At 54.8% G+C, this 12,264-nt stretch overlaps 5 protein-coding genes across 5 annotated transcripts; 4 read left to right on the top strand and 1 right to left on the bottom strand.

The window, feature by feature from the left end:
* Positions 1-822: 822 nt before the first annotated feature.
* GLOTRDRAFT_141019 (uncharacterized protein) lies at positions 823-1,338 on the top strand (the record flags this gene model as incomplete). The annotated part of the gene is made up of 2 exons (XM_007871916.1): positions 823-983; positions 1,038-1,338. Exons 1-2 carry the CDS (start codon positions 925-927, stop codon positions 1,336-1,338), a joined length of 360 nt encoding a protein of 119 aa, XP_007870107.1. The 5' UTR covers positions 823-924.
* Positions 1,339-3,754: 2,416 nt separating this feature from the next.
* On the top strand, positions 3,755-4,699 carry GLOTRDRAFT_133035 (uncharacterized protein; the record flags this gene model as incomplete). The annotated part of the gene is made up of 2 exons (XM_007871915.1): positions 3,755-3,934; positions 3,983-4,699. 2 exons carry the CDS (start codon positions 3,755-3,757, stop codon positions 4,697-4,699), a joined length of 897 nt encoding a protein of 298 aa, XP_007870106.1.
* Positions 4,700-5,354: 655 nt separating this feature from the next.
* GLOTRDRAFT_96377 (uncharacterized protein) lies at positions 5,355-8,014 on the top strand (the record flags this gene model as incomplete). The annotated part of the gene is made up of 8 exons (XM_007871914.1): positions 5,355-5,405; positions 5,500-5,747; positions 5,791-6,131; positions 6,159-6,220; positions 6,578-6,790; positions 6,839-6,927; positions 7,016-7,388; positions 7,445-8,014. 8 exons carry the CDS (start codon positions 5,355-5,357, stop codon positions 8,012-8,014), a joined length of 1,947 nt encoding a protein of 648 aa, XP_007870105.1.
* A 402-nt stretch (positions 8,015-8,416) lies between these two features.
* GLOTRDRAFT_96376 (uncharacterized protein) lies at positions 8,417-9,303 on the top strand (the record flags this gene model as incomplete). The annotated part of the gene is made up of 2 exons (XM_007871913.1): positions 8,417-8,575; positions 8,635-9,303. The coding sequence occupies 2 exons, from the start codon at positions 8,417-8,419 to the stop codon at positions 9,301-9,303; spliced, it is 828 nt and encodes a 275-aa protein (XP_007870104.1).
* Positions 9,304-9,958: 655 nt separating this feature from the next.
* Positions 9,959-11,277, bottom strand: GLOTRDRAFT_108150 (L30e-like protein; the record flags this gene model as incomplete). Its single annotated transcript, XM_007871912.1, has 5 exons — positions 9,959-10,091; positions 10,147-10,527; positions 10,580-10,757; positions 10,814-10,934; positions 11,275-11,277. The coding sequence occupies 5 exons, from the start codon at positions 11,275-11,277 to the stop codon at positions 9,959-9,961; spliced, it is 816 nt and encodes a 271-aa protein (XP_007870103.1).
* Between the last annotated feature and the right edge of the window lie 987 nt (positions 11,278-12,264).

Here is a 12,264-nt window from a genome sequence, read left to right as displayed (position 1 = left end):
TGTCATGCGAATTCATACTGCGATGCAGGTACCAGGACGTTCTCTGCTGCCCGACAGGTCTCACAGATATGCAAGGGTCCACAGGGACCCATTCTGTCTGCGGGGTACTCGAATATAAATCCCCCGCCTTATCCCGGGTCGAAATGACGAATCCAAATGGCGCTATATTGCACGCACCCGGCGTCTGATAAGGTTATCCTCTCCTATAAAAGCCCGCTGTAGTATGCTGGCATAGCGAGCTCCTTCGCGGGGAACGAGAGTTTATTCGACGTCGCGTCCGCAGAGGCCATACCTTCTGATCCACACCGCCTGATGGGATCACCATTAAACTCGCAGATCGCTTCCACTTCCTCCCGTCCTGGCATAAAAGAGGCGTGTGTTGTCCCTGTTGTGTCTCAGTTATTACCTTTCTCCTTCCCCTACCTCCTCCCATTGATGCCGAGACAGGACAGTCTTACGCCCCCATCCTGCGACGTCCACACTCATGCCTGATGGTACGTCTCCCACTGGGGAAGATGGGCGAACAGCTGAGTGGTGGCGGCCGCAAGGATTGGGCGTTGGTTGCGTCTGTCGTCTCGACGGCGAGTCTTGCTCACATAATCTCATACGTTGTTGAACGGTGTACGCAAGTGTACCAGCTAGTAATAGTATGAGATTTGATAGAGACACCTAGCAGGGTCACCGCCACTGTGGCTGGGTAAGATCCTGGTCGACAGGCGAGATTAGATTAGATCCAATGAGATGAATATAGACCCTGACATCATCGCTGCGATGAAGTCATCCTCACCACCTCGCCATGGACCCCTCCAATGCGCAGTGCTATAAAAGCATCGCTGGCACCTGTCATTCGATCCGCTACAGTATACCACCTAACGGTCCTATCACTCTAATTCCACGGACTCGATAAACCACTAAACATCCACAATGTCGACGAACGAGACCCCAGGATCTTCCGCCGGCGCCTCCCTCGGTAACAAGATCAAGTACGTTTGACCCCCTTGTCTCGCACAAAACGTATCCTAACCTCACCCAACCAGGAGCGCCTTCACGACCGCGCACGGCGCCGGCGAATCTATCCGCGGCAACGCGATGGACGCCCTCGACGCCGCCTTCGGCACGCGTAAGCCCGAGAACGTCGCCGCCACGCGCCAGGGCGAGGCCGAGGTCCAGCAGGGCGTCGCCAACATGGATCAGAAGTACGGGAACGAGTACGCGGGGACGACGACGGAGCCCGCGGGCAACCCTCCGGTGGGTACCACGGGCGCGCGCGCGGCGGGGGTGACTGAGAACCAGAATCGGCCTGTAGGGAGCGGAGCGGGTACGGCCGGCACCCTCTAGAGACGAGATGGAGAAGAAAGGACTTACGGGGCTGTGTGCTTGAAGATGACTAGAAGGATTGTATCATTGTATCAACAATAATGTATGACGGAGGACACTCATGTTGAAACGCTCGTCCCATGTGAGCGCGACCGATGCAGAGATGGAAGACTTCATCTGCATAAGAATTTCCTATCAGCTCTCGATGCATTATCGATATCCAATGACTTGTGTGCAGTCACGCGTCACCACCGAACTTGAGCATTCCTCCTAACCCGCCCTACCAATCCCGCGACCAGCAGCACTCACCCTCTGGAAGACGGCCCAAGAGCGGCACGAGCAAGGTAGTGCAACAAACCCAGTGGCAGTTTCTGTACTTACCGCACTTGTGGGTATTCCACACATCGGATCCGACCCACCTCCGTTCGAGGAGCAGATCCCGCGCCGGCGCAGCCGTGTGAACACGGGACGCAGAGCCTGTGAACGAGGCGACCTCAAGCTCCCCAGAGGGACCATCCCTTCACAGGCTCTACGTGCTGGGTCGAGGAAAAACCTGAGGCAAAAACCAGAAGCCCTACGGCGTAGCCCCACTTCCCGGTGCACAGAACACGACCCAAGGGGCCTATGGGCATGCAATGGCACAGTCCCTGTGTCACCGCATGACACACAGGCTCCGGGGATGCATTCCGCGCATACGATCATATAACAGATATCCAAGCAAGAGGCACACTCGACAAGCGCGCCGCGTACCCGACCTGCAACCACGACTCACGCCGGCGACAGCTGCCTGCGAGAGCCCCGACATCGCGAATACTAACTAGTCGGACACCAAAGAATCGGTGACAGGTACGGCATGACTCCCGCAGACATGCTGGTCACCCTCGTAGCGCCACGACGCTCCGCACCCAACGCCCAGCATGCCGTCCGGGGAGCCTGTGGGTAGATAAGCGCGCAGGCTATCTACCTGATAGGCTCCGAGGACGCATTCCGCACATAGAACTTGATTACTATAATCGCTAAATTAGCAGAGCTTGCACGCACCCACGAACGCGGGCGGCAGGTGCCTGCGGGGAAGAGCCCCGTCACCTGCGCATACCCGTCGAACACCGAAAGATATGTGGCAATACGGCACAATCCCTGCAGGCACCCTGATCGCCTAGTAGTTCCCGACTCCCCGCACTCAGCATCCAGAATGCCATGCAAGGGGCCCGTGCGTGCGTACGAAGTGGCACAGGCCCTATGTCACTGCGTAACGCACAGGTTCCAAGATGCTTTTTACGCTTAGACCGCGATAACCGGTAGAGTATGCAAGAGCCACGAGCAAAAAGCACGCACTCACCCGTTCATGAATGATGATCGGGGTCGAGTGCCTGCGGGGAGGGCCCCACCTCCTCAGAAACTTAAAGAACTGAGCTGTGTACGGCGCAATCCCCTCAGACACCCAGTCCGCCTCGCAGCGCCACGATTCCCTGCATCCGAGACCCAGAGCCACTTTCAAAAGAGCATACACGTACCTGTATCATAAGCCATGGACGACGACGCAAGGTACTTGCGAAGGGAGCACCGTTCTCTCGCCTGTCTCGTAGGACACCCTCAAAGTGGGCGAGAAAACGGCGCAGTCCCCGTAGACATCACGGACATCGTTCGGCAGGTGACTGAAAACAAGATACGGTGCCAACGCCGCACTAGTGCCAGTGCGGGACCAAGACTCCGAGTGATACCGTCCACAACTGCAGTCGTGCGATTCCTCGGGGAACGGAAAACAGACGCGGACGGCACTAAGGAAAATCAGTCACAGCATGTCTGGTAAGAGACCAAAGACGGTAAGGCAAGATATCATACCTTCGCGGGCTGCGTAGTATGATGACAAGCAGTCGAGGAATCGCGATCGCTGGCAAGAAGCACAGAACGAACCTTACACCGCGCAATCCGAGCTTACCAAGCGAAGAACATGACCGTGTAAGGGGGTAGTGGCATGACTCCTTCCGGTACTCACGCGGGCCTTACCTCTTTACACTCACGTATTCGACGTGCCCACTCAAATTGAGCCGGACCCCAAGAGATACATGTTGAATCGTCGACTTCAGGGCATCGTGCAGATGCCCCCCGCCCATCATTCAGGGGATATTCCTAAGGAAGAAGCCGAAGAATTACTCTTGGAGGCGAAGAAGAGCATGAGGTAGAGTATTATGAATATAAATCTGCCACCCCCATCGCAGCTCGAGGTCGTTTGGAGTATCAGTACACCAGGGACTCAATGAAAGAAGTGAAGAGGCTTACAGCACAGCGCAAAGCAAGTCGGCCAGACCGCTTGCCGCAAAGGTGAGCGCACGTGCGGACCAAGCGGCTCAGCCACAAACAATTATAAACGTGCCACTGTGTCTTCCTTCCTCCCAACCTCTTGTACAACAATCGCGCCACTGCTCTGTGGCCCACCATGCCTCTATTCACCTTCTCTAGCGCGCCTTCCGAAGTGGCTCGTAGGAATGCGACCCCGGACATGATTGAACTCCTCCGTGCCACGTGGAGAAGGGAGGGCAGGCAAGAGGTTGTGGCCGGAGAAGAATCTTATGTGCCACACGAACTAAATCATGTAGAGGATCCAGACGTCGAACAGGTAGGAGCCCTGACTGAGTATTGCTCATATCTGAATTTTGGTGGTTAGTTGCAAGCTTCTCAATTACAACAAAGCACCAACCACAGTATTCCCAATTTCCCCAAACTTCCAACACCTACCACCAGAAACGCCCGTTACGACTGGTACCAGGGCGACCTGGGACTAGAGGATTACCCTTCGCGCCACGGCGACGAGGTCACACTGCTCACAAAGTCTGCACCCCGGTGGTTCTCCGAGGGTCTTGCGAGGGCCACAGCCTCATTGACGAAAGCCGAGAAGCGAAGCTCGCTGAAGGAGGATGCTACGGAACTCGGGATGATGTTTACTGCTAACGAGTCGGCTTGGACAACTCCATTCGGTTCTCCCCAAACAACCCCTCAAGCAGAGCCCTCTTATACCGCCGCCTTCGCCGCCGGCTTATTCGGATGTCCTCCCAAGGCGAAGGCGGGTATTACGACCGTAGTGCAAACCACAGCTCCTCGCCCCTCAAACCGCTTCGACCGATCTAAGGCGAGGACATCTGGGGATGACGAGAAGATGGCAAGCAGACACATAGGCTATCCTGCACGTATCGTCTTGCCGTCGGACGTCCGTCGATGTACTGGACTGAATACCGAACATGAGTCACCGCTGCAGAGGCGCAAGCCTGTTTTGCTCGGACCGTCGCAACTGGAGGTTGAGGGGAAGGGGAAGTTATACTACATTTTCGGGCGTATGAAACTAGAGGGAAGCGCTGTCGATATTATTGGGAGGGACGCGGAGTAAGACAAGAAAGCGTAGGAAGGTCGGAAAGGCGGGCATGTACGTCTCTCCAGGGCGCAATAGGAGCGGTGTAATGCACTCATGCAAAAGCTGGTTTCAAGGCTAGTGATTTCGCACATATTCTGGAGTTAGCGTGGCTGGACGTGCTCCAGACACAACTCAGGTGCATGCAGAGCGAAGAGTCTGCGATATGGACGTCAGTTGGTTGATATACAATCAAGGTGGAGGTAGGGGTATGTGTCTTCAGTTCGGCCCGGAGATACGACAGCATCAAGCATTTTCTGGGGGCACGAAACGACGATATGAGGAAATCGAGTGAGGAATAAGGGGCAGCCTGTGCCAAGACCCACCTTTATGGGCGACAATCTGATGTGCCGTTAGCGGAGGGACACGGTAGACGTCGTAAATGCAGCACGTACCGAGTCAACGCAATTTCAAGTATATGAGGACAAGAGAAGGGGTTATGCAGACAAAGCGTCAAATATCCCATGCTCGGCAACCGTTTTAAACCAGGCTCGCGTCACTACAGCCTGCTTTCTCCAAACGTCCATTCACGATCCAGCTACTTTCTCGTCCGCAGTGCCTTTATTCACTTATTCAACGGGGCCCCTTGAGCCCAGGCCGGGGGTTCTTAGTCAAGGCGCAGCTGCACTTCTGAATGCCACACCCATCAGCCATAGCAGATACTATACCGCTCGCGATATCGACAGTGAGGTGGCAGATGAATCTTAAGAGACAAGCATCGAATGCGTATGTGGTCGTTTTTTCTCGACACACTCGTCATCACTAACTTTGGCGATTAGTTGGAGACTTTCCAAACTAAAAACACCAAGCTTGCGCCGGGAGATCGAGGAAAGAGACTCCTCATCGGGAAAATCTTGACTGGCACCGCGGAGATCTTGGTCTTTGGTACTTCCCGTCATTTCATAGCGACGGGTTGGACTGCCTACGGAACGCGTCCCCGAGGGCCTCCGGGAAGGTATCGAACGGGCCACAGCTTCTTGGAAGCCAAGAGTCAAGGAAGAGACGTCGAACAGACCGAGCCTGGTCGGTTTGTTTTTTCCCGAAGAGGCCTAACTTACTCCACCCTATAGCAAAATCAAGCCGCTCCTAGTGCCTGGTAATGCTGGGGGCGTCCCTGCCATAGGTCAGCATAAAGACGTTATAGATTCCACATATGCGACTGGCGTTTTATTCGGTGGATATTTGAAGTCTAGAAATGAAGACGGCGCGAAGGGCGCAAAGTCATCCTCCCCAAGCCCCGTGGGATTGGAGAGAACGACAATATCGGACGTTACAGCGACAACGGCAAGGGGAAAGTCCAATGATATCTACTCCGCATATACTCTGAGGCCGTCGGGGGTCGAGCCATGCACGCCATTTAAATGGAGCCTCAGACGCTCGTCGTTACTGCGAAGGAGGATCCGCGAACAAAGTCAGTTTGTTGAACGGGTTGATGTAGACGAACTCCGATCCACGTTCGAGCGCTTGAATCTAGACGAAAGAGGCGCACGGTTGCAGTGGGTACGCGGGGAAAGATGAAGAAGTGTAGAGGTGCCCAACACGATCAAGACTTCAGTTTTTTGGCCCAATGTATGAATGTAGCGCATGGAAGTAAACGGGGGTCAAATCTGGTTCTTCTCCACGCATGCTTTGCATCTCGTAGTTACGAGCGCGTTAAGAAGGAAAGGAGCATTATCCCAAGTAGAGCGGCGAGGCAGATAGAGTTGACCCAGAAGAAATGAAGCCTTGAGAGTGACACCTAGAGATTTCGGCAGAGGCGAGGACGAAGAGAGCACGTGGAGAACAAACTATTCAGTCACAAACACTTGTAAATCGCGGCGTGCCACTGCGCCTCTCTTCCTTTGAACCTCTGTACAGCAAACGCGCACTGCTGTTCTGTGGCCCACCATGCCTCTCTTCAAGTTTCATGGCGAGCCTCTTGAAGCCGCTCCAAGGAATACGACTCCAGATCTGATAGAACTCCTTCGTGTGACATGGAGAAATGGGCGAGGGCATGAAGCTGATAACAGCGAAGAACTCGACGAGACTGGAGAGGCAGAGGAGCCGGAGGAGGAGCAAGACATCGTCTGTGTAAGTCAATGGCCAGATTATGCTTTCTGTTGCTGAATTGGCGGTTAGTCAGAAGCTCCTCAAGGACAACTACCAAGCACCAACCATTATGATCTCGTTCTCCCAAAATTTCCACCGTCGTCTAATGCAAGCAGCCGGTACGATTGGTACCAAGGGGATCTCGGAATGCGCCTTATGTGGAGGTCTGGCATGAGATATCGGACTCGATCGCCATTGCGCAAACAGGAGAATGACAGGGACGACCTTAGCCGGCGTGGACAGCGTCCAGCAAGCTCGTGGTCATCCGAGAGAACGGCGTTCGACTCCACTCGATAGGACAAAGAGATGGGCGCTTGGACGGTGCTCGCGCACAAAGCTCAACGGCCCGGCGATTACCGAACGACATAAAATCAGCGCGTCCTACTTTCTGCTTCCTACAACGTCTTCTCCCATTCGACATTCGATGGCTTCCGCATATTGGTATTGGCCAGAGGCCTTCCCGCCCGGAACCGGCATGAACACGGGAGACTCATTTGAAGAATTTCGTGCAGCTCTAGTTGCCACTATGTTACCGAGCATCGAATCCGGTGTCGATAGACTTGCAGCAAGCTTGGACGAGGTATGCCGCCCTCTGCGTCACTGAGGCTCAGCTAAGTATTTACATTTGGTCTTTAGCTGCAGCTGCAAGAGCAACAAAAAAGCACCAACCATCGCGGCGCTGTGGCTCAATGCCACTCGAAGAAGACTCGTACGCGAGGGCCCTGCGCGCCCGACGCACTCAAGAAGCGCAAGGCTCGATCCTACGCGCCATATTCCCCCAGCAAGCAAAGGGCTCCAGGGTTACCGCTGAATCAACCTGCCCACGGCCTGTTTTCTTCGACTGCGAATGAGCTAGGGTTCGAGGATATGGAGCCAACGGCCAGTCCCCGGCAATCGCGCTTCCACTCAAGCTTCCGGAGGGAGGACGATGATCTATCCCAGGCGCTAGCTAGGATGACCAGCGCGACCCCTGACTGGGATACAGCATGGCTAGCGCCTCCGCCCGAAATATTTGGACCTTGGGGCGCAGCAGTCCCTTATTCGCTGCAGGCTGGCAACACTGCAGCTTACCCTCAACCACAAGCCAAAGACAATGACGGGAGGGCGATGGGGGTGGACAGCGAGTTGACGCCGCAGCTTCGTAGGATGTCGTTGGGGTCGTCTTTGAAGGCAGGACTGAGTTTTTCTGATGGGAACTTCGATTGATGTAGCGGTGGTCATTTGAACAATTCATGTATTAATTTGCCGTGCAGTCGTCCAATCAAACGTCTGTCCTCGTCTCTACTACACGATTACCAGCAGTCTGGATCGATAGTAGGAATTACGGACGATTTTACGCTCCGTTTCGAAACAAGGTAAGGTAGACACGTCGCGCCGCGCACGGATGCCGTTTGTCGCTCTCGACGCAGTTCAAGAGCGACATGACCGCGCTGGCGAGGGGTTTCAGGACGACGCCGAGCTCCTATATTGATTCGACAGAACGACGAACGAGCGGTCGGACAATGCTTGAGTGTACCGCATAACCGCCGGCAGTTGCCGCAGGTGCATAAAGACAGCCACTGCTTTCCAGCGGGCCACCACATCGCGTCTTCTCTCCTTCGACATTCCATGGCTCCTGTAAACTCGTCTCCCCTGGAGGCCCTGCCCTTCTCTCTCTCGAAAACCGCGAGAGCATTGGCTGAGGCCCGTAAGGAGCTGGATAACCTTAAGGCAGCTTTAGCCACCATGTCGCCTAGCGTTGACGGCCTCGCCGACAGCTTTGACGAGGTAGGCCACCTTTCGAGAAGCATCTTAGGAGTATCTATGCACCTGAAACTTGGCTTTAGCTGCAGCTGCAAGAGCAAACGGTAAAAACCAACCGAAATGCCCGAGCGGCTCAATGCCACAAGAGGCGACATCGATCCTCGGTCAAGAGGCATCATCCCTTCAATACCCCAAAAAGAAAGCGTTCATCAGGCCATTACCCATCGCAACCTGACTCTGGTCGATCTTCCTGGTCGAATAACGACCGGGGCTTTGAAGATATGGCGATGCAGGGGTGCTACGGGCTCAGCACAGAGCAGACATGGCCCATGGACGCTGATAGCAAGGCATTCATGGTCCGCGACCAAACCGAAGCACGGCTGGAGCGCAGGAGTGAAGGATTGAACGGAGTCGATGGTAGCAGCGGGTTTGAGGAGGTAGTGGTACCCTTCAGTCAGTTGATCTCTCCTGAGACGCTCGACTGGCGGGCACCGCCGCCGGATATTGGGGAGATTTCTGTCGCACCTCGCGGGAGTTCTGGACAACAAGTCTCTGTTTCGAAGGCGGCGGGACCCTTTGCTCCTCAAAGTCTTCTTGTGTCGAACGGCGAGATGGGCGTCGATAACGGTGCAACCTATCTCTCCCCTTTCGCATTGAGGCCATCCAAGAACATTGGCAGCAACGGAGTGGTCCAGGGCGACGAAGACTTGTCGCCGCAGATGGAAAGGATGTCGCTGGGCCAATCCTATTGAAATGACTGCTTCCGCTTTTGCTGATTGTCTGGGTGATGTAAATACGATTCAAACTTGATGAAAGAGATCTGTTCTGTCTTCCTTGTGTATCCATGTTCATTCCGTAACGGTCTTGATGGGGAAGCACAATGGGGCGAAAGCCAGTCATGATTTGACGAGTTTTCATCGCACTGTATCCGTTTCGAGTGCCGTAGGTGCGTTATCCAGTTGCTCTAACTAGGGAAACAACATTGCTATGTCGCCGGAGGAGGGGGGTATTGCCCAGCAGGTCATGATAGAGGGAACAAAGGGCATGGTATCAGATTCGCGGTCGCGCTTCGGTCCTTCAATGGACTCCTTCTGAAGTCTCCACGGAGCCACAAAGCATTTCACAAGTTCACGACATATCACCGTCATCTTTGCAACAGAACGCCTCGATTTCTAGTCGTACAATATCACCACCTCTCGGCGAGCCCCCCCTCTTCAAATATATGTAGTGACACATATAGCATAAAGCGACATAAATGCATGACAGCCTAGTACAGCGACGACGAAAACAACAAGATAACAGTCGCTCGTCCACATGCGGCGATGTACGCATACATCACTTTTGATATAGCCCCGCTCAAGCCGAACCAGCATCAGAGAGCAGATACAATGCCTGAGAGACTCGCATTTACAGCTTGCCAGCGTTGGCGGCAGACAGGGTCTGGCCGGCAGCCTTGGCGCGCTTGCGAAGCATCTGGGTGGACTTGTTGCCACGGATACCTCCACCCCATTGACGGCGCTGTTCCTCGTACTTGTCGGAGCTGCGAACCCCAAGTTAGCGATACGACGCCGATTAACAACGAGGCGGGCACTCACAAGTTAGCCTTCGCGGCGCTGACCAAAGTAGCCAGCTCGCGCTGGTCCTCGCTCTTGACCTCCTGTAGGGTAACAACAGCGGCGGTCTTCTTGTGGACAACCGTCCCGAGACGGGCCTTGCCCTTCACGATAACGTAGGGCACGCCCATCTTGCGGCACAATGCGGGCAGGAAAACGACGAGCTCAATGGGGTCGACGTCGTGCGCGATGACGACGAGGGCGGCCTTCTTCGCCTCGATGAGGGCGACACAGTGGTTCAGGCCGTACTTCACAAACAGGGGCTTCTTGGTCTCGTCCTTGGTCGGGGCCTTGCCCTCAGCGGTAGCCTGGGCCTGGGCGGTGAGACGAGCCTTCTTCTCCTGCTTCGTCTCAGGGCGGTACCTGACAAAACGTATCAGCTTCGGCGAACAACATCGTACACTTTACAACAGACTTGTTCAGGAGCTTGAACAGCTGCGTGGCAGTATTCTTGTCGAGAGTGTGCGAGAACTGCGCGATCGCGGGGGGCACCTTCAGGCGCTGGTTGAGGATAACCTTCTGGCGCTGGAGGCGGACATACTCCGGCCACTTGACGAAGCGCGTCAGGTCCTTCTTCGGCTGGATATCCTGACCTGTACAACCCATCAGCCCCGTCCGTCGCAATCCCGATTGTACAGTAGCAACGTACCAATACCGAAGTTCTTGGGCTGCGCCTCGAACAGGGGGTTCTTCGGCGTTTTGGTGGTCTTCGCGCCGGAGCCAGGGGCGGGCGCGGGCTTCTTGCCGGAACCGGGTTTCGACTTGGGAGGCTGGTCATTGAGACGAGGGGTGATCAGTAACAGGCACGGCTACATGCGCCGCCTGCACCGCCGGTACCTCGGAGCTCTAGCGCTCGCGTCCGAAGACACGAGCCCAGCAGTAGCTTCATCGCCGCGAGGGCTCGGCTGATAAGCACGAGAGACGAAGCTCTACGTGTGCTGTGTATGCTGGGGGTCTGCAGGGCAGTCAATCAGACGCGGATTTGAGTAGTGCATCCCAAAGTGCGACGTACCATCCATCTTCGTGCTATCCCTCCATGATGGATATGACCACAGAGCTCCGAGATACCGACTGCAACGGTACAGGCGACGACGTCGAGAGGCTGCTCACCATTGTCGCTGGTCTTGACGAGGCTTGAGAACTTTCGGGCGGGTGATGGACGACGACCCAGGAGGATCGGTGTGTACAGGCGTTTGAGACTCCGATTGAATCCCGGTTCCGGCCGAGGAGTAGGCGTGCTCAATTCTACAATTCGGCCGTTCGCTCGAGCAATCGTTCGCGCTTTCGTTCGCGCCAGGAATAGCTCAAGAAGTGATGCGGGAGATGGCCGAATAATCTTAAAGTAACGATGACAGGCACTAAACGTCTGTTCTGTTACTATGTCACCACCATGTAATGAGCTTATTGCCAGTGAATAGGAGACGTTGCAAAACTTTGAAGTTCGAGCCGCTCGAGGGAGCAGACGCTCGGCTCCCTTCGGCCATCTCCCGCATCACTTCTTGAGCTATTCCTGGCGCGAACGAAAGCGCGAACGATTGCTCGAGCGAACGGCCGAATTGTAGAATTGAGCATGCCTATTAGAGTGCTGCTCAATTCTTATTTCGTTCGTCCGTTCGTCTGTTCGTTCGATTGAGGAGTGAGGAAGCAATGATGGCCGGCGATCCGGGACCACGGTCATGTGATGTGTTCTCCGTTGGTGGCCGGCACATTTATTTCCTGAGGCTTTTTCGAGATATATGCACAAGCATGATAAGAGCCCCAATTGGGTCAATACTCAGCCAGGGCAACCGGTCCATACATCTCAGAATTGCTATGAGGAGAATAATGAGGCATGTAATCTACGTCGACGGATTTCGTCCACATAACTAGCCACGGAAATTCTCGATGCCTTGCCGCGACCGGTGAGCACATCACATGACCGTGGTCCCGGATCGCCGGCCATCATTGCTTTTGGACGCGCTCAATCGAACGAACAGACGAACGGACGAACGAAATAAGAATTGAGCAGCACTAGTCATGTTTCAAGTCCCACTGCCACTGCCACAGCGCTCGCTCTACTACTGTACCAGTTTATCGTTTAGTTCGGGACTGTCCTTGTTC

The sequence above is a fragment of the Gloeophyllum trabeum genome (assembly GCF_000344685.1).
Source record: "Gloeophyllum trabeum ATCC 11539 unplaced genomic scaffold GLOTRscaffold_00015, whole genome shotgun sequence".
In the NCBI taxonomy this organism is placed as follows: Eukaryota; Fungi; Basidiomycota; class Agaricomycetes; order Gloeophyllales; family Gloeophyllaceae; genus Gloeophyllum; species Gloeophyllum trabeum.
Note: the sequence above shows the minus strand (reverse complement) of the source record. Positions and strands in the feature narration are given on the sequence as shown.